The sequence below is a fragment of the Equus quagga genome, chromosome 5 (genome assembly GCF_021613505.1).
Source record: "Equus quagga isolate Etosha38 chromosome 5, UCLA_HA_Equagga_1.0, whole genome shotgun sequence".
Lineage (NCBI taxonomy): Eukaryota > Metazoa > Chordata > Mammalia > Perissodactyla > Equidae > Equus > Equus quagga.
Window position 1 is genome coordinate 79491132 of NC_060271.1, and position 23544 is coordinate 79514675.

General features: G+C 48.9%; 1 protein-coding gene across 21 annotated transcripts in view; it reads right to left on the minus strand.

The window, feature by feature from the left end:
• The window catches only part of DYSF (dysferlin), a 209954-nt gene that overhangs the window by 117596 nt on the left and 68814 nt on the right, over nucleotides 1-23544 (minus strand). For 12 of the 21 annotated variants that reach the window (XM_046661643.1, XM_046661639.1, XM_046661637.1 and 9 more), the window contains 8 exons: nucleotides 15931-15999; nucleotides 15758-15801; nucleotides 13202-13284; nucleotides 6134-6175; nucleotides 4326-4441; nucleotides 3718-3831; nucleotides 2339-2516; nucleotides 1679-1803 (listed from right to left, as the gene is read on the minus strand). In XM_046661643.1, coding sequence (XP_046517599.1) covers nucleotides 1679-1803; nucleotides 2339-2516; nucleotides 3718-3831; nucleotides 4326-4441; nucleotides 6134-6175; nucleotides 13202-13284; nucleotides 15758-15801; nucleotides 15931-15999 — 771 coding nt within the window. The remainder of the gene's footprint in view (nucleotides 1-1678; nucleotides 1804-2338; nucleotides 2517-3717; nucleotides 3832-4325; nucleotides 4442-6133; nucleotides 6176-13201; nucleotides 13285-15757; nucleotides 15802-15930; nucleotides 16000-23544) is intronic. The other 9 variants (XM_046661644.1, XM_046661642.1, XM_046661641.1 and 6 more) reach the window with 1 other exon arrangement.

Consider the following 23544-nt stretch of genomic DNA (forward strand, 5'->3'; position numbering starts at 1 on the left):
GTCTCACAGGTAAGTGACCTCTGAGCCGCCTCTATTTCCCCACCTGGAATGCTCTGCCCTGTACAAATCCTGCCACCCAACCAGGCTCAGATCCCGTCGTCCCTCCTTCGGGAGCACCCGGACAACCTCCAATAACAGGGAGTTCCCTCTCCAAACTCCCATAGCCGGGTCACTCCTGGGGTTGCATCTGGTGTCCTCCATGGAGCGCTTCTCCAGCCATCTCCATGGGCCTCAGCCTGAGCTGAGAGGTGGAGACACCTCAATGGACACCCGTCAGACCAGGGATCGTCCCCCAGTCCCCCACGCCCCTCCTCACCACCAGCTTTCTGGGCGTGTCCACCCTGGGACCACTAATCTGGGAACAGGCCCTGGAAAGTAGACACAGCCCCCCAACTCAGGGAGAATGGTTGGCCCAGAAGATGAAGTCTGGACTTGCACAGCATCAGCTCCAAGCTTTCCTCCATGAAGATTGCTAGTCTTAGGGAGAGCGTGGGCTACTGCGGCCCCCCCCTGGGCCTGCATCCCCTCTAGCCACCCCAAGATCCCAATCCTCCCTTTCCCCTTCCCCCTGGCCTCTGCACTGCGCTCACCTCCACAGACACACCCAGGCCCCTCCAACCCCCTTCCCTCTACCCTGCCGCTCCTGGCTTGCTCCAGCAGCGTGGCAGCACCTGCCTCCTCTATGTTCCCACAGGCCACGTGCTTCGCGGGTGAGCCTCCACCCCATGCACACACAGAAGCGGCCTGGGGCCACAGCCAAGATTATCAGCTTCCTGCCCTTGGCCTACACCTCTGCCCACTTTGATTTTCTTCCACTCTCTGGCCAAGTGCCAGGCCTGCAGCTCCCCGCATCCGCAGGTAACCCCCCTGGTCACGTCCAAAGCAGAACTCACGGTATGGTACAATCTGCTCTTCTCCCCAACCTCCCAATCCCCAGCCACTGGAGTCGCTCCTCACAGCCCTGCCTCTTCCCCTGAGCCAAGAGACCACCAAGTCCTTCCAGCCCAAATCGTGCAAGTTTCTCTCCAAGGTCATCTCCTTCCCAGTAGCGCCTCGTCACTCTCCCCTGGACCACTGCAATGCGTTCTACCTGGGCTCCCGCCCCCTGCCCCCCTTGAGGCCTCTGCGCTGCCCCCCTGAGGCTCCTTGGCCCTCTCCCTCCTCCAAGCCCCCATCTTCCCTTGGTATTCCTGGGGTGCCACCTGAACTTCAGTTTGGAACCTCTGGACGAGAGGTGGGGATGAACCTGTGCTCTTCTTTACTAAACTGACTCCCTGGAGGCAGAGCAGGTCCCGGTTCATGTCTATCTTCTAGCTAGAAGTTTCCAGCACAAGCCTTTGTGTGTGGTAAGAGTCAAAGGCATTTGACAAATGAATGAATGGATGCAAGCCTCTGCCTGCTGCCCCTAGCTCAGTTTCTCTCCGCTCTTTCTCTGTGCCGGCTCCTCCATCAGCCTGGGGGCTCCCCCAGGCTTGTTCTCACTCCCTCTCCTCTCTTCCCAGGATGCAGGGCAGGATTGCAAACCTGGCACCGTCAGGACACAACGGACCCCAGGGGCCATGAAAGTCTGCGGGCCTAGCTATGTGTAAGTATGTGCACCCATGGGGGGCTGGTCTGAAGACACCCACAGGGGGTGCCTGCACAAGGTGTGCACAGGTGTGGAGCAGCTTTCACTCACCAGCCGGTCAGCGATCCTGAGCAGCTGGTTCTGAGTGTCGACTCTGTGGCTGATGTCTTCCCAGTAGGATGACAGCACCACCACAGGCTTCACGTTGCCCCAGGGTAAGTAGTAGTAGTGGCACCCTGGAAGGACACGAAGGGCCTAGGACTGAGCCGGGAGTGGAGGGGTGGGTGGGAAGGGGAGCGAGGGTAGGACGCACTCAGGCACCTGTTCCCCCTGCCCGATAAGAACTCCCCTGGACACACAGGACATGACCAGTATTCCCCAGGGTCCAAACAAGGTGCCTGAACAGATAGTTTCTGCTCTCATTAGGGCTCCTTAGCACATCAAAACAGAGGGGTTGTTAGAAGGAAACCTATAATCTCCAAAATCTCTATACCAAACCCAACAGCCACCATGGAATAAATGATCGCCAGAGGTCAGGGTCAATGCCGACCACAGCCGGTGTCAGGAGCCCAACCGCTGGGTCTTGGCAGCAGGGACCCACCTGGAGGTGAGCACAGGGAGGCGGCACAGGGGGAGAGCAGGGGTTCCCCTGAACAGCCTGGCCAGGGCCAGGGCCTTCGAATGGGCCTCCAGTAGCTTTCCACAGGAGGCAGGATTTAGGGCCCAGCCTCTGCTCTGTGCTCTGGGTCCCAGCCAGGCACGTGGCCTCACCGTCAAAGACCGCCCGGCTGTACTGGGTGGTGGAGGCCAGCGGCAGGCAGGTCGTGTCAAACTTGTTCCCGTAGTTTCCGATGCTGACCTCGAACTGGATGGCATCGTCGACATCCTGCAGCATGCAGGCCGAGTAGAAGGCAGCAAAGAGGGAGTACTTGCGCCTCCGGAGGTACTTCTGGGAGCAGAGAGGATGGAGGAAGGAAGATGCCGGGGTGGGGAGGGGTCACATGTCTGGCCAGCCCTGGAACCCAATAAATCCTGCCTGGATGGATGGGTGGTGAATGGTCCAGCTAAGCAACGACACCCAGATTTGGTTACTAACTGAGTAGATTCATTCCAGTCCTGTGCATCTGGCCATGCTCCTCTAATAAGATCTGCTCCTCCAAGGTCATGCTGCCCCTTAATCCAACCAGCAGCAATGGCACTGCCACCCATGGGAGCCTGGTCTCCTGCATCTGCCGACTGACCTCCACACCACCATGCCCCTGCCCAGAGCTCCCACCTCACACTGCCCAGGGCCTCCACCACATCAGCCAGCTCTGCAGACCACACAGGCTGCCATGTGCTTGGAATGAATGAATCCCATTGTCCCCTCCGGGTGTCAGGCACAGAGCTGAGGACGTGGGAGGCACTCAGTCACATGTCCCTGTTTGAACCAAGATGCCTTTGGGATCCCATTCGTGGAAGGCAGAGAGAAGAGGGATTATACAACTGGGTTTTTGGATAATGTAAATTGTAACAGCTGACACTTATTGAGTGCTTACTGCATATGGGTATGCACAACAATGTTGAGGTAAGTATAATTATCACCCCATATAGGGGGGATAGGGAACCTCATACAGCTGGTAAGCAGTCAAGCCAGGACTCAAACCAGCATCGTCTGACTACAGAGTCTGAGAGCTTAAATCACCATGCAGACTCCACACAGCTGCCTCCTGGGCACGAGGCCCAGCACCACCACTTGCTGCTCTGATGCATTTGAGCCTCAGTGTCCTCATCCGTCAAGTGGAGATCCTAATAGCAGCCACCTCACTGGTGCTTAGAGGACTCAGAGACATCAACCGTGTCACAAGCACAGTGTCTGGTACATTCTGAGTGGATAATAAGCATCAGCTATTCTTACACTATTGTTATAAAATAGCCTCTCATCTTGCATCAAGCTCTAGACTTTTTAAATACTTTCATTTATCTTTTTTGAGCCTCTGAACGTCCCTTAGGTGTCAGGTTACTCCCACATCACGGCTGAGGGGCTGAGGCCCAGAGTGGTGCGGGCACATGAGTGTGCGCAGAGTGGAGCCCTCCTCCACCATGACATGTCAAAGCCAGACCCCCTTGGCCACCACCCTCCCCGCGTCTCCCAGAGCTGTGCCCCTCACCTCCACCCGAAGGATGTCATCTGCAGCGAGATCCTCCACCTTCTGCTCGCCTTGCTCCACCAGTTTGGTCTCCAGGGAGACCAGAAGCCGGCCTCGGTAGGCCACGCCTTCTCCCTGAGTGGGGAGGTTGGGTCACTAGGAGCATGGGGGATGGAGGGGAAGGAAAGGGGCCTGATCTGGCCCTGAGGTCATTCGCCTCCCAGGCAACCAGGATGGCCCTGAACCACCCCCATCACTCTGCAGATGAGGAAATGGTGACCCAGAGAGTTCAGGGGACATGCCAAGCCAGGTCAGTACCAGACTCCAACCCAGCCAGAGGAGAGAGGAAACCTGAGATGGATGGGACCTGGGTCCCTCAGGGGCCAGGAAAACTGGGGGATCAGGCTGACCCAGAAGGAGAGGCAAAAGGGAGGAGAGTGAGAGGGAAGACGGGGCCAGGAGGGGGCCAGGTGAAGGGAGAGTTCTCTGAGGCAGTGGCTGCCTGGCTCTGGGCCCAGGAAAGCCCCATCAGACACTTAGAGCCCAGGCCAGCCCCAGATACTGCTCAGGCCAGGCTGGATGACCCCTACATGCAAGCCTAGGGGTCTGGAGGGCTCTGGCTGGCTCACCTTGCCCGTGTTGAGCTCTGCATAGGGGTCTGGGAAGCCAGTGAACTCCCTGGGGCTGCCGTAGAGGTTGACGTAGCAGGGCCCGAAGGTGGGGAGGAAGCCCAGGTGGTCGTCCACTGGGAGACATAGGTGGGGATCAGAGGGGCTGGCCCAGCATAGCTTTCCAGTGCTCAGCCCAGCCACTTTCAGGCCTGAGCCCATCCCTGGCCCTCAATTCTTCGCAAGGTGTGGGATGCAGCCCCATAAATGTGTAAAGAATGGTGACACTGATGAGAGCTCCCATTGTCTCCCATAAAGCCCTTTAATCCTCACCACCATGCTGAGACACAGAGATGTATATTAGTCCCATTTTACAGATGAGGAAACTGAGGCTCAGAGATGCAAAGGAACACATGACTACAGAGTGGCATGACCCAAAATGGGCAAATGCATTCAGCCCATGCACTCAGCCAGCACACAAAGCTGGGGCTCAGGCCCCCCACTGCCACGCCCCTCTCAGGCCGCACCCCGTCCTGCCTCCCCTCTCCATCCTGCACTTCCATCGGTGTCTCAGGCCATCCAGCCTATGAGGAGGGACAAAGGAGGCCCCAAAGCCTGGTGACAAGAGAAGCCATCTCCCACGGCACCAGGAAGAGGCCCAGCTAGATGTGCCCCCACCCACAGGGCAGCCCCCAGGCACACATCCCCTCCATCTCCATATCCTTATGAAGTTGAGACAGACCACCCAAAAGCCTTGACTCATCCTGGCATCCCCAGCCCCTCGCCCCCCACCTTGTATACAAAGAACAGTCTTTCAGGGGGGAAGTCAGAGGAGGGTTTGAATGAGAATTACACTCATGATGAGGGAAAATCTTGTCTCCACATCATTCCCATCCTTTTTGGAGACCCTCTTTTTGTTAATGTCATGATCCTCCAGCTGACAGCCAAGTTTCCCAAGACGGGACTTCACTGGCCATACTCTGAGAACCCTGAAAAGCCAGGTGTCCCTTTCAGAGGGAGAAGGAAGAGGCAGTTTCCAGAATGCCAAAGGTGGGAAGTGGGCCCAGGAGAAGGAGCCATCTGGGACGATCCAACCCATACGAGCAAGCGTGGGACAAGGCAGGCACAAAATAAATGGCCTCCACAAGGACATGCTTGAGCCAGACCTCAGAACATGACTGAACCCCGAGGGTTGAGACCTGGGATCTCACAGCTTGAGCCCCTCCCTGAGAAATCAGACATTGCCAACCAGACAGCAGGAGCGTGCCGCCCCAGAGCCAGGGGCCACCCTGCGTCCATCGCCACTCTCCCTCCAGTCCCCAGCACAGACAGGGCTCTGGTGTCTGGGACAGAGTTGGGAGGCCCAGGCTGATGGAACTGACATGAGCATTACTCATTATCTGTACTGATCATCCTGATTATGATCTATCCTGTGAATTTCAACTTCAAGAGTTTTCAACTCACCCTAGCTTCCTTCCGGTCCCCAAGACGCCTCACACTGTCCCTGCCCCATCGTGGACCCCCACACCCGCCCCCTCCTCCTCCCTGCTGGAGAGAGTGGACTCATTTGAGCATCAGATGCGCTCAGCAGAAGGAGGAAGCAGTGTGGGGTGTGGGAGGAAATTGCCTTTAAAGCATTCCAGGCGATTTACATATTTAACCACGGTTGAGAGGTAGCAGCCAAAGGTAGGCTCAGGGTCCGTGGTGGGGAATCTCAGTCCCCCTACAGGCAAATCAAAAACCTCCCCGCAACCAGCTACTCTCCCATCCAGCAAAAACCCCAAGCACCCCCCCACCCCCACCATTGTCCCCAAGGTGAAAGCACATACGGTCCGTGGCTGGAGGAGGCTTGACCACACCTGCAGGCTCCTCTGAAGCGTAAAGAAATGGAAAAGGGGTTAGGATGGGCATGGCTGGGAGAAGGACGGGTTACATGAAAAGGCCTAAGGATGGAGAGTTGACAGACAGACAGATGGAAAGACAGCTCCCATGCGGGAAACAGATGCGAGCGGAGACCCCACGCCCAGCCCAGCTGTGAATTTATCACAAACTAAGTCCTCGCCGCACCCTCCCCAGCCAGACGCAGCCCCCAGCGCCATGGTGGGCCTCAGGTCCCTCCCCACTGGTGTCTGCCTACAAGTCTGCGTGTTGTTTGCCAGTTGAAAATTGGACCCAAAATCTGACTAGATACACTCAAGAAATAACACAGAAAAGAAAATGTGCTTTTCCATACTGTCGCCAGATAAGTGAGGGACACAAAGGACAGACACCAAGAAACAATGGGGGAGACACGAAAGGGCCAGAGCCGGCAGCAAGGCACAGCCAGCACTGCACCCAACAGACAGTTTGACAGTGGGGACCCTGCTCTCTGAGAGGTGGCATTTCAAGGCACAACATCTCCATCTAGTGGTCATTTACAGTACTGCCACTGAGGGCACTGCGTTGCATTTTCACAACAGCAGGCACTAAGACCTGGCTCCTGGCACCTGCTGCTCCAAGTGAGGCACAGTGCCAGACACTGACCCTTAGCGAAAGGTTCTACACACTTGAGTGTGCCCTAGATGCTGGTAAGAGGTGTCCAGAAATGAGAGAAGCAAGGAAGGAGATGCTTGGGCACACTCCCAGGCTCTTAGAATCCTTCCCTCACTTCTAGGCAGGAACAAGACACCCCCAGAGGAGTGGGCACCCCTCAGTCTCCTTCCACTGTCTCTCTGATTTCTGCCTCTTCCTGCATTCTGACCTTCCCCGTCTCCTCCTCCAACCAGCTAAGTGTAACCAAGTTGGTAAAATCCCTGATTAATTTCATTCATTGTTCATCTTTACCTATTGGTCTCCTCCAAAAAAATACCTATTACTATTTTCCTGTAGCTCCGTGATTGTAGTTAAGGGCCAAGAGTTGTGCAAAACACTGTGAAGGAAGAATGAGCAGAGACACAGAGAGGAAAAAAGAGTGAAGAAGAGAGGAGAGGGGAATTTAGAGGTCTGGATGTGAAGATAGAGCTCGCCAAGTGAGCGCAGAAGGCAGCAAGGATGGCGAGGCCCAGCTCCAGGGGGGCCTGAGGCCCAGAGACCCGGCCCCTCAGCTCTCCACAGCCCGGCCTCAGCTAGGAATGCTGACTGGCAGAAGTCAGAGCTGCAGAAACCATAATTCATGGCCATTTTCATATCCACAGGAATAGGTTTTCATCAGTGGGGGAGCCAGGCCTCTGGTCATAGGAGAGCTCAGCGACCGTGAGAGTGCCGACATGGGCACAGCTGCAGCCCGAGGAGAGCAGCAGCCAGGGCCCACCGGAAGGAAACAGATTCCATTTTAAGCTCCTTCCAAATGATTACAAACAGGCCCGGCCAGTTATCTCGAGCTAATGAGGCCAGGGTCATAGATCCAACCCCCATGTGCTTCTTGCAGAGGCAGGCTTGGCTTCCCACCCACAGACCAACTCTGAATCCTGGCTGTAAACCCATGCCAGGCCAGACACAGATGTCCTCCAAATCCCACCAGCCTCTGACCAACACGTGCCTCTGGTGGCTGGGAGGACCAAGTGGGTGGCTGCAGAGTAGCCTACTTCCCAGTGGCACCTTTCATTAATTCCTTCATCCATTCATTCATTCATTTGTTCAGCAAACCTAACACGGCACAGTGCTGGGCTCCTAGCAAGACATGGGACTGCTGACAACTCAGGCCAGTGAGTCCTAATGTGGGGGCAGGGTCACAGGTCCCTGGGTGCTGAGGATCAGCCCAGGTCCTCTCCACTGTGTCTGCAGACAGCTCATAAAGTCAGCGGCAGAGTAACCAGTGAAGCCACCCAAGACAAAGCCTCTATTTAGTCCTCATCACCCTTCTGCCAAAACACAAGGGTTTTGGTGTGTTTTCCCTAAGCCCAGGGAACCAGGGCTGTGGATGCCCCAAAACACGGATGAATACTCCCAGTTTTGTGGCCTGAACAGCCAAGCCCACCTCCCTCACCTGGGGGAAGCCAGAGAAGAGCCAGCCCTCCCAGCCCATGAGGCGCACATCATGGCCCCACAGACGGCCTGGGTCTCCTGGGGAAGCTGAGGCCATCACCTGCGGCCGGCAGCCGCGGCCTCTGCTGCTCGGCACATCTCCCACGCCCACGGTTTGGCTGCCTGACACCAGCCCGCGCCAGGCAGGAGGAGAACCGAGAACTGCTGGGAAATCATCATCATCTACGTTCCAAAGACAAAAAGAAACTAACCTTGGATTTCTCGGCGGTGGAAAAAACTGTAGGCTACGAGCGCTATTTATGTGGCGTGATTTTCATACGTATAAAGTTATGAAAGAATCGGTGTAGGTTTCACGGGTCCCGCAGGCCCCTTACCTTTCGAAAGACCTGCAGCTTCTAAGGAAAGCACTCCTTTGTAAAAAAACCAAATTTTCAGTAAATGCTTTGGAGCATAGGCTCCAAGGAATACTCAACTGTGCCCAGGCAAACTTGTGGGCAGGAGCGCTTAAGAGGCGAGTGTTAGGTTCTGTCCTCACTGGAAATAAAAACACAAACACAAACACAAAAACTCCTGCTTGGACCAAATAATCTGGTGAACCATGATGGGAATATGGAGAAAGAACTCGTTTTTACAGCTTGGTTTAGTATGGGTTTGAGAGCAGTGAGGAAATGTCATGCATTGCCCAGATGTGCAAGAACCCCCCAGTGTGAAGAAAAAAAATACAAAGAGCTGAAAGGAAAGTTGGAGTGATGTGTTCTGAGGTGGCCTCAGGACAAGTGGGAGAAGCCTGGCAGGGAGCGAGGCTGGGGCTGACCTTCAAGGCTTCCAAAAGGGACACACCTGTGAGGGAAGGGACATCACAGCTGTCATGAAGAACGGTTCCAGTTTGAGCAATAAGTTTAACTCTTTTATTGCTGCAGAGATCAAGCTTTTTAACAGCACGTTTAAAAGTGGTTAGCTGGTTGCAAGAAGATTCTCATTTATTTCCAAAACAATGTGTGGGAGACAGCGGTCCTGCCTTTGAGCGCCTCCCAGAACCATACGGGATTGCCCATGACCTGAGCGCCATCTAGTGGCCAAATAAACACCTTTCTCACATTCACATTAAAATATTCATCGCGACCCTGAAAAAGATCAAGGCCAACACCAGAAATGAAGATTGATGGAGGCCCAAGGATCAAAACTCTGCCTCAGGTGGCTGGTGGCAGGCACAGCCATAGCCTCATGAAACAGCAGCTGTTAGAAGACACTTTGTGCCTCTAGCAGGGTCTGTCCCTGGATTCAGAGATGGGGACAAGCACCCTGTTAGAAAACTAGAGAAGAGATTCCTTCCATCCCAGGAGTTCCGATCTTCAGGGGGAGTCAGAATACCCGCCCTCCCACTCCACCCTTATGATGCATTCCCCCCCAGCTCAAATCTTTCCACCTGTACATCCAAGGCAGTCGTTCTCAGAAATTATCTGAACAGCATTAGAGAAGGGGGACCACATTCCTAGGACAGCAGTTCCCACTGTGGGGAGGGGGAGGGGGCTGGGGCAGGAGGAGCCCTGACAGCAGTGTTTTCTGGAAGACAGTCTGAGTATTCCACCAATTACAGGTATCAACGATGAAATCAGAATGGCAGAGAGCAGAGCAGCTAGATGTCAAAGCTGAGTGAGGGCTCCTGGGAGCTCATTGAAAAATTCTTTACTTTCATGTGTGTTTGAGTTTTCTATAATTAGACGGGTTTTTTAAAAAAAAAATGTTTCAGAGAACCTAGAAGAAGGGATGGGCCAACTTCAAGAGCAGCAGGTGGAGTCTTCCAGAAACTGGACTCCTTAACCTGACCTCCAGGTAAAGATCTGAGAAGATGGATAGACAGAGACCCATGCACACTGCCTGTAGAAAGACACCATCACTGAACAAGTCTTGTTAGAGGGTGAATAAAGGAGGCAGGAGGAAGAACAGAGTGCCAACCAGGCTAGTGAAACAGTCACCTGAAATTCTTAGGAAATGATTTGGAATCCTCAATAGAGAGCAGGAAGACATAGCTTTTATGGAACAAAGCAAAACTTCTGGGAGAGAACAGACAAAGAGGAAAAGGAAAATATAAAAGGAGTGACAGAGGGAAAAGAAGGCATGGCAAGAAACTGAAAATGCAGTAGCCAATTTTAAACCACATGAGAAACAGCAAAAAGCAGCATTGGTGCAGGGAAAAGAAAATCAGGTTGGTGATGCAGTAAGCCAATAATAATGATACCAAACAGCAAACGTTACTTTTGGGTTTATTGTGTACCAGACACTCTAAGAACTTTACATTTATAATCTCACTGAGTCCTTACAACAACCTTACAAGGTCAGGACTGGAGCAATTCACTAGCCACCAAAAAGCAGAATTGGAACCCAGAGCTTCAGCTCTGACCCCTGCCCCATCCTGCCTTCAGCTGTCCATGTTACCACGTTAGAATAAAAGAAATTACTCCTCTGATCGGGTTGAAAAATTCGCCATGTCTCAGACAAAGTTCAGTGAAAAGATTCCTGCACTAGAGAGATCAAAGTAATTTTTTAAACGACGAGAAAAAAGATACATTCCTACAAGCAGCATCTAGTCAGAAAAAAATAGACTCCCAACAAAGGAATCAAATCAGACTGCTGTCAGAAAGAACACCAAAATAAATTCAAAATAGACTAAGAATTTAAATGTAAAAAATTTAAAAAAGAGTTAAATATAAGCTTGGGGTTTGTTGAAGGCCAAAAGCATGGCATACAGGGCAGAAACCATACTTTCAGGATTTAAATTAGAAATTTTGAAAATAAAAACCAGAAGTTAATTAGAAAGTTAAAAAAGGAAATTACAAAATAAGTCTAAAGAGAGTTTTAAAAAAGAGTAAAAGGATGAGAGAATAAAAAATTAGGGAAAAAAGAAAATGTTAGAATTGATAAATAAATCCAAAAGCTGATTCTCTGAAAAGTCTAATAAAGGAAGAAAAAAGAAAAAAAATTATCTAACAAGGCTAATCAGAGTAGAAGCAAGAAAACTCAAGCACATATGATTAGAAATAAGAAAGGGAAAAACACTATAGATAGATAGAATTATTTAAATTTAAAAGATTGCTATGTACAACGCTATGTAAATAAATTAGAAGACCTCAATATAATGAATGCTTTTCTAGAAAAATATAAATTATCAAAATTGACTATAGTAAAAGTAACAAACTAAAAATAACAATGATCACAGGAGAAACTGAAAAGATTTTAAAGAGTTAGTACAACACCCACTCAAAAAGGGCACCCAGCCCATATGGTTTTATGGGTGAATTCTTTCAAACCCTCAAAAGACTATATTCTTATGTTATATAAACTTCTCCAGATGTTAGGAAAGTCTTTAAGTCTTTCCAATTAATTTTACAGAGCCAGCATAACCCAGATACCAAAACCTCAGAAATAATAAGCAGACATACCAATTAAAGCTAATAGGAAATCAAGAAACTAGCCCAAGAACACATTTAGGAATTTAGTAGGGGATAAAGGTGGCATTCCAAAATATAGGCAAAAGAATATTCAACATATGGTGTTGGTATCACTAAAGAACAATTTTGAAAAAAGTAATGTTAGATCCTTGCCTTATTCACTAAGGAAAAGATTAACAGGTTTGGCTACATAAAAATTTTAAATTTCTCTTCATCAAAAACTATTAAATGATTAGACTGACAAAAATTATTTACCACACATATGACAGAGGGAAAGTTAACATCCATAAACATACAGAATTCTTACAAAACACAGAGAAAAAGACAAACATACCATCATAAATGTGGACAAGAATATGAACAGGCAGTTTAGAACAGAGTAAATATAAAGTATATATATATATATATATATATATAATTTGTAAATATACAATAATTATTAAAATATTTTAAAATTCACATTGGTTAACTTCATCAGCTATCAATGAAATGAAAATTAAGGAAACAATGAAATTCACCCATCAAATTAACAAAGTTCTTTTTTAATATCATTATTTTACCCTGTGTTGGTGAGGATGCAGGAAAGAAGCTTATGTGAGTGATTAGAGTGTAAATTAGTCAATCTTTTTGAAGAACAATTTTGATATATCCCAAAAGCTTTAAAACGTTCAAATCCTTTGACACAGCAATTCCACTTGGAGATATTCATCCGAAAGGAAAATCATGAATTGCATAAAGATTCAGCTACAAAAATAGTCCATATAAAGTTAGCTGTTTACAATGTGGAAAAATTAGAAAACACTTAAATATTCAACATTAGTTAATGTGGATTATGGTACATTCACACAATGGAATATGGGTATTCATTTAAAATTATACTGCAGAAGAATATTTAATAACGTGATTATATGTTGTATTGCCAAGTGACAAGAAGCAGTTTTCAAAACAATTGAAAATTGTTTCAAAACAATGTTTTTCATGTGTATGCGTATATATACATACATACAGAAAGGTTCCAGAATGTTAATAGTTAGTTCTTGTCTGGGAAGGGTAGGTTTATGGGTAATTTCATGGATAAATTTTATATTCTTCTTTTAGATTAACTCTCTAAAATTTTACAAAATGATCATGGGCTATTTTTCAACAGACCAAGGAAAGCTATCTCAAAGTAGAAACTGCTAGAGCATAGAAGCCGGTAGAGGGCGTGGCCGCAGCCGTCACCATCCTCTGCAGGAGTGAATTACCCCCTCTCTACCATTCGGTGGTGGATCCCACCATCCAAGCTGTGGAGAATCCTAAATGTCCACAAGCCCACCTCTCTCGTTGGCCAGAGCCCTTCTCCCTGGGAACTGGGCAGCAAAGACCTTATAATCTTCCCTATTCTGCAAACTCTGAAAAGTAGAGGTATAAGACGGGCAGGGGTGGGACAGCGGGAAGCATGGGGGACCAGAGGGCAGAACAGAGGTTCCCCACAGGGGAACTTACCTGCTATTTCTCCTCCAGGGGCAGAGATTTTCGACATATTCAGGTAGGTGGTGGCCACGATGTCATTGTGGGTGAGGCGGTCCCTAGAGCGAGGGGGCAGAGAGGGCTTGAACAGGGGAGGGAGATGGCAGGCCACAGCCCACCCAGGAAGAGAAAGGCCTTGGTTATACATCATTAGGGGTCCCAGTTTTCACACTGGGAATATTACGGAGGCCTGGTAATCCTAGGGAAGAAGAAACTGGAAAGAAAGTGTCACTCAAGACTCCTCCAAAGAGGAGACTAGTCCATCTTATCAACCATCAGCATCCCATCAACCAGCCAACACTGGGCTGCCAGGCTGCATGTCTGCGAGGACAGCTGCAGGATGAGAGGGAGGAAGCAGGGTGGGGAGCAGGAGGCTGCTCAGGCAGCCAAACCCCCAGACCCAGGGAGAGCTGGGATGATACACCAGAGCCCGCTGTGAAAGACACACCTGGGCACGATGATTTCCTTATTCTTTTAAATCCTACACCCATGAAGTACCCTATCTCAGCGGCTGCCTTCCTTCCTCTCTGTATTTCCCAAGAAGGTAATTAAGCTTCCATTTTCGAGTTTTCCATCTGGTGGGGCTACATTGGGAACAGTGAATTGTCAGCATGGATCTTTATCATTTTTCCTGGTGAATGATGTTAATAAGAACCAGAAAGTAAAAATTTCCTTGAACATGTTACAATGAGATTATCAACACCAGATAACTAACAGCTGGTAGCATCTTTAAAGTGTCTTCCCAACCAAGCCCTGCACTGGGAAAGGAATGGGATTCCTGACCTCTGGTGTTACCTGAATCCAGCAAGGAAGGAAAGAGAATGGAAGGAGAGAGGGTTTGTTTTTAGAGGCTAGATTTTGGGGTTTTGTTTTGTAATGAAAAAGAAATTTCTTAAGAATGGAACGGAAGATTAAGTTACGGAGCAGAGTCCATATGGACTCTATCATATTTCCAGGATTCAGGTAATAAGGAAAGTTTATCTGAGTTTTCTGGGAAGAAAGCTCTTTTCTGGATAGGAACTTGCAGCAGCAGAATGCTTTCTGGCCAAGAGCTGGGTTCTGGGGCTTGGGGTTGCTTTTGGAAAATACAGCAAGTCTGAAAATAGACTCACAATAAAAATGCCACTTCAACCCAAACCAGAGATGCAACCACCAGATTCCGTAATGTGTTTGGATTGTACAGTATGCCGATGCCTTTGACACAGCTCACACGGACTCGGGCAAGGCCTGTCCACACCACATGGGACAGGACAACCGCACCCGTGTGCACACACGCACACGCACAGACGCACATAGACACGCACAGCCAACCACCCGCAGTCAACACAAGGCACACACGTGCGCACACACACCACGAGCTGAGGGGAAGAGACCGTCTGTGATGTAAAACACGTCCCTCCCCCAAACCGCTTCCCCACGGAACATACCAGCGGTCGGCCCCGGAGGCCTCGCCTTCCTGGCCCTCCTTGCTCCCTTCCTCTCCTCTAATTCTCCAAAGCTGTTTTCTTTAGGCCTGGGGAACTGGCGCACACTTTAATGGCTCTGTGGCCTGGGGGTTTTCCCTGGTCTCTCATTATCCTCCTGGCTGGGGGTGTCATGGGCCTGAGACCAAAGGACAACACGCTGGGAACCACACGGCCAAGACTTTTGGGGGCAGAGAAAGGACAGCTCTCTCCTTCTGGAAAGCCCGGAGTATGGAAGGTCCTGGAGAATCTGTGTGTGGACCCCTAACAGCCCCTCAGGTGTGAGAGAGACCCACAACATAGCAGGAGGCAGCACTGCCCAGTGGTTAAGAACATGGGCTGTGGGAGCAGCAGGTTTGGGGTCGAGTGTGGCCTCGGCCACTTCCCAGCTGTCCCCTCCAGCAGGTCGCTCACCCTTTGCAAACCTACTCCCTCCTCTGTAAAGCGGGACTGTGCTGGGAGCTGAGCTGAGGGTCAGGTGAGATCACACACGGAAAGTGCTTGCTGGGCACAGGGTCTGGCGCACAGTAGGGGCTCAACAAGTGTTAGACACTATTATTTTTCTCAGATGTCCATGTGGCTACTGCCCTCACCTGTTGCAAGCCTGCAGTGGCAACCCCTGCTTGGGCAACATGGCCCACCTCCCCAGCCTGGGGACCCTTCCAGGCCAGCCCACCAACCCATGGGGCATCATGGCCCACCCTCCCAGAAGCTCGGCTCTTTCCAGCCTCCTCGCCTTTGCTAATGATCCTCTCCTCAATGGAATGCCCTCACCCCAGACTCATCAAAAACCCCATCTCCTCCAGCCAGCCTTCCTGGTACCTCCTGCCCTAGGCAATCTGGGGGCTTTTGGAGCTCTTCCAGCCCCACTTTATCTACCTCGGAGATGTGCTATGAGGAAGCTTCCGGAGAATGGCTCTCGCCTTCTCCCTCTCTGGCTTCCCCCAGAGGAGACTCCCTCGCCTGAAACAGACTCTCCCACTGCATGCAGACTGAACAGAAGGAGACGGAAGGACCCAGTGACCTCTGAGGACAGCCACCTCTAAAGACTCCGACACTCAGGACTCACCAGTCTATGACACGAATCCTCATTTTTTCAGACATGGAGGGAAACTATGGAGGGAAGAGAGACATGTTGGGGTGGGCTCCTTTTGAAGAAGCAGAAGTCCAGGATGCAGGCGGGATGCTGGGGAGGCTGGAGCCCTGGGTCTCCTGAGTGGGCCTGCGGGGGGCGAGGCTCACCATGACAGGCAGCGTGATGCTCTGGTTCCACTGAGGGTTGGCCGTCTTCTCCAGGATCTTGCTGCAGAGCTAGAAGACACAGAGGACAGGCGGATGGAGCTCCCCTGGGACTCTGGGCTCCCTCAGGGACTCTCACACCAGTTGGCAGCCATTCTCTGGTGTGCTAGCCACCGTTTGGGCTGGGCAGAAGACCCTGGGGGCCTTTGGGCTTGTGGGCTCAGACACAGGATCTTCACAGAGACAAGTGATAGGTCAGACGCAGAGCTAAGGATGGGCATGGTAGAGGGAGGGACAGACTGCCTGAATGCCACAGCCCATCTTCCCTTAGCTCCTACCTCTGTCTAGAACTCCCCCTCCTCTACCTCCCATTATGGCCATGATACTGAATGTGGGGCTGAGTCCAGACTGGCTTTCCCAGGACCCCGACAGCCTGAGGCTCTCCTCTCTGCCCACCAGCCCAGATCACTGGCACCTTTGGAAGACTGTGACCCCTAGGAGATTAGAGATAGGAGAGGAGAAGGGAAGAGGGAGCTGGAGGGCCAGGGCTGGGGGTCGTGCCCCAGCATCTGAGAGTGAGAGGAAATTCAGTGAAGATGCAAACCCCATAAGCCACATTTTACCTCACGTCAGCCCTGCTCTTAAGACCGGGTTTTCCACAAACGAGAAACCTAGCAGAGGTGGAAACCAGATCCAAGCCAGCGGCTCATGTACTCTGCTCTGCCCTTGGAGTCCCCAGGAGGTGCCAGGCCCCTTAGCCTACCCAGGGCATCCTGTACCACACGGGGACAGCAGCTAAAGACTCCATTGCAGACACATAGATTCTGGTAGGTTTGTGTGGCTTACACATAAAAATAATGAGCAGCCTTTTTCAGAGCATTTACTATGGGCCCTTCGTTGTTCCAAACATTTTATGTGCATTATCTCATTTCATGAGCATCTGACATAGATCAGGGGCTTCGGTTCCTCCACCAAATGAGGGTGTGGCCTCCCTGGGGCCCAGGACTTTGTCTCTATCCCTGGTCCACCCAGTGCCAGCCCCCAGCCCCACCTCCCCCTCCTCCCTGTGAAAAGAGGGCTGGGGGCAGCGATGGGTGCCAGGATTTGGCCGTCCTGCTCTCAAAGAAAGGAGCAAGGAAGGAAGAGACTGGCAATTCCATGGAACAATGGGCAGAGTGGAACAGGCAGTTCTCAGGAGTGCATATACCAAGGGTTGTAAAGCACGTAAAAAGAGGCTCAACCTGTCTCATAATGAAAGAAACACAAATAAAACTGAGATACCATCTCTCACCCATCAGATCTGTAAAACTCTCTGACATCTGACAGCCTTCTGTTGGCAAGGCTATGGGGAAACCACATGCTCATTTTGCTGTTGGGAGAACAAAATAACTGGAGCCCTCTGGAGGGCAATGGGCCACTGTCTATCAAAACTACCAACGCAAGTTCCCTCGGACCTATTGCTGCTGCCTCTAGACACCTATCCTACAGAAACACTTGCACATGCGCAGAATGACACATGGATGAGGTGATTCATAGCAATGCGGCTTGAAAGAGCGAGGATCTGGAACAACCCCTGTGTCCGCCAGTAGAGTGCGGGTTAAATAAATTATAGTCCACCCACACAACTGAGTACGACGCAGCTCTTAAAGGAAGGGGGCCTGCTCCATGACACAAAACAATCTCCAAGTTACATTATTAATAAAAAAAAGCCAAGTACTGGGGATGGAATGTACAGCATGACGACCATAGTTAACACTGCTGTGGGGTATATTTGAAAGGTGTTATGATCCTAAGAGTTCTCATCACAAGGAAAAACACATTTTTTTCTTGTTTCTTTTTGTATCTAGATGAGATGATGGATGTTAACTAAACTTAATGTGGTAATCGTTTCACAATATACATAAGCCAAGTCATTATGCTGAACACCTTAAACGTATACAATGCTGTAGGTCAACAGCTCAATAAAACTGGGGGAAAAGAAAAATTAAAAAGCAAAGTGCAGAGCAGTGAGTATAAAGTGCAACCATTTGTGTTCAAAGGGTAAAAAGTAAAAAACATATAGTCAGATCTGCTTGTACGTGCCTAAAGAAACCAGAATGGTCCAACCGAGAGAAACTGCACCAGATTCCTTTGCGAGGGAGGAAATGAGTGGATGAACTGTTGGGTGGGTGCAGAGCGAGAGGGAGAGTTCCCATGATAGATGATAAATAGATGTACATAGAGTAAATAATAAATTTTTACCTAGTTCAAAAATTAGCTGAACAAAATTTTAAAATTAAAAAAAAAAAAGCAAGAACTCTTCCCTGGAACAAGAAGGCACAGCCGTCCCCACGCTCCCAGGAGCCATGCACACAGGGCCTGCTTCCGCCCTGGCCCCGGGGAGTCCCAGGGCTCCTCCACAGAAAGCCCTCCCGCCTGGCTGCCCTCGGGGGCTCCCTCTAAAGAGCCACTGACTGGGATGTGGGTCTGGGTGCCTGAACACAGCAGGTCCCCCTGCCACACCCCAGGCCAGCACTGCCTCTGACCCTAGAAGTGCCCAACGGCCTTCCCACACGCTGTTCCACTCCCCACATGCTGTTCCACTCCCCACACACTCAGCCAAGGCAGCACCAAGCTTCCTCCTCTTCTCTTCTCTGAGCCCTTTTTCTTTTTCAACCTCTCTTCATTTCCTGATGGAGAGCAAATAGCACAACCTTTCTGGAGAGCTATTTGTGGCCATCGGTATCAAATACTTAAAAATGTGTGACCTCTCCCCAGTTCTAGAAACTTCCCTGTGGAAAAGCAATCAGAAGATGGACAAAGATTCCTGTACACTGATTTGTCACAGAGTTTTTCATAAAAGAAGAAAATTACAACAAAAATTATCCAAAAATAGGTTAAAAGTTATGTTATATTCATCTAATGGAGTATTATGCAGTCATCAAAAAATTGATTTCAGAGGCTATTTAATAACCTAAGGAAATATTAGACAATAAAAGCAGTTTGCCAAACTGCATAGATACGGTTGATCCTCATTATTGGTGGCAGTACACGTTCTATACATCATGAAGAACCCTGAATTAGTGAGCCCGGAACCATCGCTCCCAGGGTAAATGCAGGTTAGCTTCCTGCCAACCTCTGATACAACATTTTCGTCAACTAATCAGCACATAACTTTGTATTATGTGTTTCTGTTTTAAAGACACCTTGTTTATTATATTCTGTTGATTCATTAACCTTGAACTCATGGCACTATAACTCTTGCCTGAACAAAGTTTATCTAACATAGATTTTCTCGGTAAGGCACATCACAGCCTTTTTGCACGTAAGAACCCTAGACAGCACCTACACTTGGGGGTCATTTTAAACAGCAAGATTACCAATGAAAAGCACAAAAATGCAAAAAGGGCAACACTAAGTAGACCAAGAAAAAGACACGTTTACAGGACGAGAGCTGAAACAAAAAGGTGGAATGTCATGTTGTTGCAACTCAGCTGGCAACGAGCACATCAGCCAACTCAAATTTTTTACCTTTCTACACACATGCACAAATGATCACAAAAGAGCCACAAGTGTTGATTCTGGGGTTACAAATACATTTTAGCAAGTAGGTGAATTTGCAAACAGGGAATCCGTAAGTAATAAAGATCAACTGTAACCTGAATCCAATTTTTTTCCAGTGGGGGAGGAGGAAGGATTGGGAGTGAGAGCAATAGAGAGTGAAACATACTAGAAGGAAATACGCACAAATGTTAACAGTAGTTATCTCCAGGGTACTGTGAGGTTCAGAAACATGGTTAATTTTCCTCGGTTTTTTCTGATTTTTTTCTCTTTTTTTTTTTAACAATTAATAGGTTTTATTCTTACATTCAGGGGAAAAAGTTGTTTTACAATCCCCGACCCTGTCCTCTGAGTACTTCCCCTTTCCTTCTCCTATATCACCAAGAAGTGCACACACACCCACCCCCTCCTAACCCCTTAGTAGCTTAGCCAAATCAGGCATAGTTCACGTCTTACATCACAGTGCCACCAAGCGTCCATAAGAGGAAATGCAAAGAGGGCCAGGCTGCGGTGGGTGATCACACACAGGACAAAACCTCAGGGCTCTTCAGTCTAGGATGTAACGAGAAAAAGTGACACACCAGCACACTGAGAGAGAGGGGCAGGCAGAAGGAGACAGGCAGTGAGGATAGCAGAGAGAGTGAGGTGAGGCCATGATGAGGTGGCTGGAGGAGAGAGAGGAGGACAAACAGGCCTGGGGACCACCAGAGGAGGCTGATCAGGCTGAAGCTTTCAAGAGGGAGGGTCTCAACTGCCTCCTTCATAATAAGCCCCTTCCTTCTAGAGGGAAAATGGAGGGTGCAGCATCTTGCAGGAGCCCAGCCCCCCATCAGCTTTATATAGTCCTTTGGCTGGCCAGGTCCCCTACCTCCATCTCCCCCTGAAGACATTTACACTTTCCTGGGAAAACCCCCCAGGGCCAGCCAAGGGCATCTCAGAACAGAACACCTAGGGAGATCAAGGTGCTGGCAAGGACCCAGGAGCAGCCAGGAGCCCCAGAACTCTGAGACTTAGCTCCAAGGAAAGCCGCCGAATTTGAAGGCAGGTCACTCCTGGCTCCAGCCACCATCAAAGCACCTACCATGTTGGGAATGTGGAATAAAAACAATCTCAGGACATGACTTTCCCCATCTGTCAAACTGGGAAAATTGATCCCAGTCCTTGGTGTAAGTGTCCCGCAAGAGTGTCCAGCCAACCCTCCCGCTCCCTTCCTGCCTTCATTCATCCTGAGGCCAGATACAGGGCATCAGACCCTGATCCCAAACCCAAACCAATACCTCACTTGGGTGAGGACCCACAGTGAGCATGTACACCTCCACTTGGAAGAGTTTAAAATCTGAGGTACCAATAAAACCACACATCTATGGACAGCTAATCTTTGACAAAGGAGCTGAGGGCCTACAATGGAGGAAGGAAAGTCTCTTCAACAAATGGTGCTCAGAAAACTGGACAGCCACATGTAAAAGAATGAAAATCAATCACTCTTTTTCACCATTTACTAAAATAAACTCAAAATGGATCAAAGACCTAAAGATTAGGCCTGAAACAATAAGTCTTCTAGAAGAGAATATCGGCAGTACACTCTTTGACATCAGCTTCAAAACAATCTTTTCGGACACCATAACCCCTCACATGAGGGAAACAATAGAAAGAATAAACAAATGCGACTTCATCAGACTAAAGAGCTTCTTCAAGGCAAGGGAAAACAGGGTTGAAACAAAAAAACAGCCCACTAATTGGGAAAAAATATTTACAAGTTATTTATCTGACAAAGGGTTAATCTCCAGAATATGCAAAGAACTCACACAACTCAACAATAAAAAATCAAACAACCCAATTAGAAAATGGGCAGGAGACACGAACAGACATTTCTCCAAAGAAGATATACGGATGGCCAATAGACACATGAAAAGATGCTCATCATCACTAATCATCAGGGAAATGCAAATCAAAACTACACTAAGATATCACCTTACACCTGTTAGAATGGCAAAAATATCCAAAACCAAGAGTGACAAATGTTGGAGAGGCTGTGGAGAAAAAGGAACCCTCGTACACTGTTGGTGGGAATGCAAACTGGTGCAGCCACTATGGAAAACAGTATGGAGATTCCTCAAGAAGTTAAGAATAGAAATACCTTATGACCCAGCCATCCCACTACTGGGTATATATCCTAACAACCTGAAATCAGCAATTCCAAAAGTCCCATGCACCCCTATGTTCATGGCAGCATTATTTACAATAGCCAAGTCATGGAACCAACCTAAAGTGCCCAGCAACTGATGATTGGATAAAGAAGATGTGGTATATGTGTGTGTGTATATATATATATATAATGGAATACTACTCAGCCATAAAAAAGGACAAAGTTGTCCCATTCACAACAACATGGATAGACCTTGAGGGTATTATGTTGAGTGAAACAAGCCAGACAGAGAAAGACGAACTCTGTATGACTCCACTCATAGGTGGTAGTTAACATATGGACAAAGAGAACTGATCGGTGGTTACCAGGGGAAAGGGGGGTGGGGGGAGGGCACTAGGGGTGAAGTGGTGTACCTACAATATGACTAATAATGATGTACAACTATAATTTCACAAGGTTGTTAACTATCATAACCTTAATAAAAAAAAAAATCTGAGGTACCTCTCCCACACACATTTTCCTTGAGACCCTGAGTTAGGCTCAGGATGGAGGAGCCAGCTTGAAGGGACTCCCAATGGCCAACTTTAGGATAATTCATACATCCAACACAATGACTGATTTTAACACACTGAATTAGTAAAAAGTAATGAGGTCCATAGTAATACTCCAAAGGACAGTGGGAGGAAAGCTCTTCTTTACAGAAAAATGCCAGCTAATAAAGAGAGAAGGAGGAGCCGGCCCCAGGCCAAGTAAAGTTCACACACTCCACTTCGGGGGCCTGGGGTTTCACTGGTTTGGATCCCAGGTGCAGACATGGCATCACTCATCAGGCCACGCTGAGGCGGCGTCCCACATAGCACAACCAGAGGCACTCACAACTAGAACATACAACTATGTACTGGGGGAATTTGGGGAGAAGAAAAAAAACAAAAAATGGAGAGTGGCAACAGTTGTTAGCTCAGGTGCCAAGCTTTAAAGAGACAAGGAATGATCATGAAAAAATCACCACTTTGCAACCTCAAGTAAATGACTTGTTCAGGCAAGGAGGTTAATAGCTGCGTAGACCATTAGGCAAGAGGTTGCTGGGAAACAGGATACCTTAGTGCCAAGATATTGCCCACAGATTACTTGCAAATTACAAAGGAGAGCGTGTACTCTGACAAAAGAGAGATCTGGAGACACTATTGTAACCAAATGATCAGACAATGCTCACTGATGACAGGAAAGTCTGACATCATTGCTCCCTGTTGTGATGCAATGTGATGTACGGAACATCGTCTATAACGCGTACTTGCCAAAATACTTATATATGAACCCAATCTGGTCTCAAGATCTAATTTCCAGTTTACAGCAAACACAGGGGCCAGAGGAACAAGTTAAACAACACCAGAAAGAAACAACTGGACAAATCTAGAACATGGACAAATGGCCTGGGATCTTCAAAAATCCAGTCATGGGGTAAGAAAAACAGGGATGGAGTAGGGGTGCGGGGGGCGAAAGACTTACAGTAGAGACTACAGAAGCCTAAGAACCAAATGCAGACCATGAATTCCAGTCGGGTCTTAGTAAATCACAGCAAAACTAAACCAGCTCTAAAAGAAATTTTTGGGATAATCAGAAAACTGATATGAGCCAGTATCTGACAATATTAGGGAATAATTGTGAATTCCCTAGGCGTGATAATGTTATTGTGGTTACAAAGAACCTTCTTTTTCTCAAGAGATGCCTGCTGAAGTCTGTAGGGGCAAAGTCTGCAACTAGGTTTCAAATGATTCAGCCAGAAAAAAAAAGTATCTATGGAGAGAAAGAGAAGACAAATGCAGCAAAACGTGAGCGATGATGTAATGGCAGTAGAGGCCGTACCAGCAGGTGGATGTTCACGGAACTCTTCTTCTAACTCTTCCTTATGTTTTAACACATTCAAAATAAAG